Source organism: Etheostoma spectabile, chromosome 1 (assembly GCF_008692095.1).
Source record: "Etheostoma spectabile isolate EspeVRDwgs_2016 chromosome 1, UIUC_Espe_1.0, whole genome shotgun sequence".
In the NCBI taxonomy this organism is placed as follows: domain Eukaryota; kingdom Metazoa; phylum Chordata; class Actinopteri; order Perciformes; family Percidae; genus Etheostoma; species Etheostoma spectabile.
The window spans coordinates 28,032,683-28,036,296 of record NC_045733.1 but is presented as its reverse complement, the minus strand read 5'-3'; the positions used below and the strand labels follow the sequence as shown (position 1 = coordinate 28,036,296).

General features: G+C 41.2%; 1 protein-coding gene across 1 annotated transcript in view; it reads left to right on the top strand.

Annotated features, from left to right (window-relative positions):
- LOC116690958 (collagen and calcium-binding EGF domain-containing protein 1) overlaps positions 1 to 3,303 on the top strand; it is a 38,733-nt gene extending 35,430 nt beyond the window's left edge. Inside the window, exons 8-11 of the mRNA XM_032518207.1 lie at positions 551 to 690; positions 1,828 to 1,863; positions 2,262 to 2,297; positions 2,904 to 3,303. Coding sequence (XP_032374098.1) covers positions 551 to 690; positions 1,828 to 1,863; positions 2,262 to 2,297; positions 2,904 to 3,092 — 401 coding nt within the window. The 3' untranslated portion in view covers positions 3,093 to 3,303. The remainder of the gene's footprint in view (positions 1 to 550; positions 691 to 1,827; positions 1,864 to 2,261; positions 2,298 to 2,903) is intronic.
- Positions 3,304 to 3,614: the final 311 nt, after the last annotated feature.

The window sequence follows — 3,614 nt, the reverse complement described above, 5'->3', positions numbered from 1 at the left end:
GTGGGGGGCTGATCTTTAATGCAATATCTAAATTGCCCATTATCAGCAACCACTCATCCAATGTTCCTAAGGCACATTCTGTAAAAAAAAACAAAAACAGAGAAAACATTGGAGAACCCTTTTGCAATTACGTAAGCACTTAATGTAATCTGAAAACTGCTGCCATGGTTAAAAAAAACTATGCAATTAAACTCAGCTGGTATTCTGTCTACAATGGAGTGCAACGGAAATGTCTAAGTAACCCCAAACTTTTGACCAGTAGTGCACACTGTATGTGATTCCAAACTTTCGAACAGTAGGTGTAAGATTAGAAAAGTTTGTGATTAATGCAGTAAGCAACTGCAACAAAATGAATGTTACTTTGTTAAAATAACAAAATGGAAGAGGGTAAAGAGCAAGCAAGTAGGGTTTTAGATGACCTGTCTAAGGAGATACAGGAGTAGAAAGAAATACTCTGTTTCCTTTTTTAATATCACAGTTTTTCACTCTGATGCTAATGACCATCCAATTTGAAATAGCTCTGTTAATCGCTGTATCCATCTTTCCTCAGGACACCCAGGAGAACCAGGAAAGAGAGGGGAGCCAGGGGAAGGAGGCCCGCCCGGCCCTCGGGGGCCACGGGGAGACATGGGACCCATGGGTCCAGAGCCAGACCTGAAGCACATGAAAAGAGGCCGCAGGGGGCCAGTGGTAAGAAAAAAAAACTGTTTAATAATGTGCCACATCTGTTTTTCACTTTATTTCCTTCTGGAGCCTCAACCTCAGCACATCAAAGCAGTGTCTCAAAACCTGGAGCTCACACCTTCACGGTGTCTAATAATCCAAAGTGTCAGCAAATAATATGAATATAAGTTGGGTGCCACTGGTGTTACGTGAACAAGCAAATATATAAATCCACTGTGCAGTGAGAGACCACATGAGATGGCACAGTCATTTGAAGTGCCCCTATTGTGCTCATTTTCAGGTTAATAACTGTATTTAGAGGTTATGTCAGAATAGGTTTACATGGTTTAATTTTGAAAAAACACCATATTTTTGTTGCAGATTGCTGAAGCTCCTCTTTTTACCCTATGTGTTGAGCTCTCTGTCTTAGCTACCGATTGAGCCATCACACTTCTGTTCCATCTTTTGTTTGGAGTCACACATGTGCAGTAGCTAGGTAAGCATGGCTAGCTAATCAGAAGCAGAGTATGAGGTTGTGCTACGCTAGCAGCTAGGCGAGAATTATAACGTGTGTTACAAAGTGATGCACATTCGTCACGTAAGTAAAGGCTGGACTACGATAGAGCTGTTTGGAGCAGTTTGTGAACAGTGGTTTCTGTTGGAGATGGTAACTCCCTTTGGGGTGGACATTGGGCTTTTTCACTTTGAAAGCCTATTGCATGCACAAATTAAAAAAAAAAAAGAAGATTTAACACAATGAAGGAAAGGGAAAACGCCAAATAGCATAATACGAGCAATTTCTGTGGTGGAAATTTCTTTATTTAATTTTTGAGAACAACTGCCAAACCATAATGACAATATAATGGGATGACGTCTTGTCAGTACTGCTTTAAACAGACTAAAGCACAGGTGTATGATGGCTCTGTCACACTGACATGTTTTGACAGTGAGGCAGCATACATACAGAGTGTTCTTAATTACCTGCTGCGATGTGACCAAATAAGTCGACCACCTGATGTATGATAATCTCTTCAGCAGGACACCGTTGCTCTGATGAAAGGAAGCTTGCTTCTCTACAATTGTAACAACATACAGTAAATGAATGTTTCTCCTCATAGAATTAGCTTGACAAGTGCTAATTAATGTGTCTTATCTTTCATACAGGGACCATCTGGGGCAACAGGAAGAGATGGACTAAAGGTCATTATTACATATCTTCATTTTCCTCATGTGTGCTTTAATTTCACGTCTCTATGTGCGTCTGTGTGTGTACTGCATGTGCATGTGTGGAGCTACACTAGTGTAGACACTGTCTTTAGACACCTGTTGCTGTCACATTGGCTGCTGTAACTAGGTTACATACAGTGATAAAATAAAACACAGCTAGCTATTATTTGTGTCTGGTTTCTAAAATATTATACACTCCACACACTGTTATTTCAGTAATAACCATTACAGTTTTTAACTGCTTGACATTCAGTCTAATGTTTTTTCAGGGCACTTAAACGAGTGAATCAATTTGCTGCTCTGCTTTTTGTACACTTCTTGAAAATCTGTCGGTTGAAATGGGGTTAATTGGTTGTGTTTCTCCTCTACAGGGTGACAGAGGAGCTCCAGGTCCCAGAGGTCCACCCGTGAGTTAATTTAGAACTAAAGCATTATTTTTTTAAGCTCCTGTAATAAATCTTCTTGAATAATAACTAATAATTTTTGTGCTCTTAAACCTGCCTCCTTAATCTACATGTTGCCCCCAATTCAATAAAGTATTCTAATTGTAATGTAATTGTTTTATTTCCATGTTTTAAGTGAATGTAGTAATAAGTGTAATTAGTGAGGGACTGTACATTTTATAGGCCGGCCTGATTCATACAAGAGGGTGGTGCATGATATGTATTTTGGATTATTTTGTATCAGTGTAATAGATTTTTTTTTCAAGGCAGACATTTTACTTGTCATAGCAGGCAAGGCAAAGGTGAAACAAATTGAGTTAACAATGATTCAGTTCCATCAAGTGTCCGAGTAAGTAAAAAAGACCCTGAACCAGCTCATCACACTGGAATATAGTCATTTTTTAATGTTTAACGGTTTCCCTGTTATTACATGGCAACATTTCCTTTGTGAAAAGGGGATATTGGGCATCACATCTCCCAAAATGAAACTGTTTTACTGATTGTCAAACCCAGTGAAAGATGACATGCAGAGCATCTTAATCAATTCCTCACTTTGCCTTCTGTCCCCAGGGACCACCAGGCTCATTCGACTTCCTTCTGCTAATGATGGCTGACATCCGCAACGACATAATTGAGCTGCAGGAGAAGGTGTTCGGGGAGCGGCGGGGAATCTCTGTGGACAGTCCTCCTCATTCCAGCGGGGAAATGGATTTTGTAGAGTGGGGTTCTGGACAAGGAGATCTCCTGCTCAGTACCTGACCTTTGACATCCCGCACACTAACATTCACTCAAACCCAGCAAAACAAACACCAAACTTAACTCTTTTATTTCTTTGTTGATAAAGGATGCTGGGAGTCAAAGTGCCAACATGTAAATAATACCAAACCACACAGCGGGGATGGACAAGGAGCCTTGATTGCATTCTTGACACTGCCACAGACAGTTAAACAGAGAGATGTATGGATTATAACAAACAGAAATTGGACCACAGACTCTCTGAACCACTGCAAGCACTGTCTGACTGCTTTTTACATGCTGTGGTGTGAGCGAGGGGTGTTCGTGCAATACATAGAGGGAGAACGATGCAGTGCCTCAATGTCTGAGCTGAACCACTTCAAACGATGAACTTTATCGTCTACATCTCTTCCTGTTCTTGAGTCTGCCCATGGAAGCTCAGCTGCCACTGACAGTTTGCCTGCAGGCCGTCGGTACAACGACCCAGGACGCGCACTGTGAGCCTCCCCTGCACCTGCCCGTCTGAGCTCTGTAGCTATTCTCTAG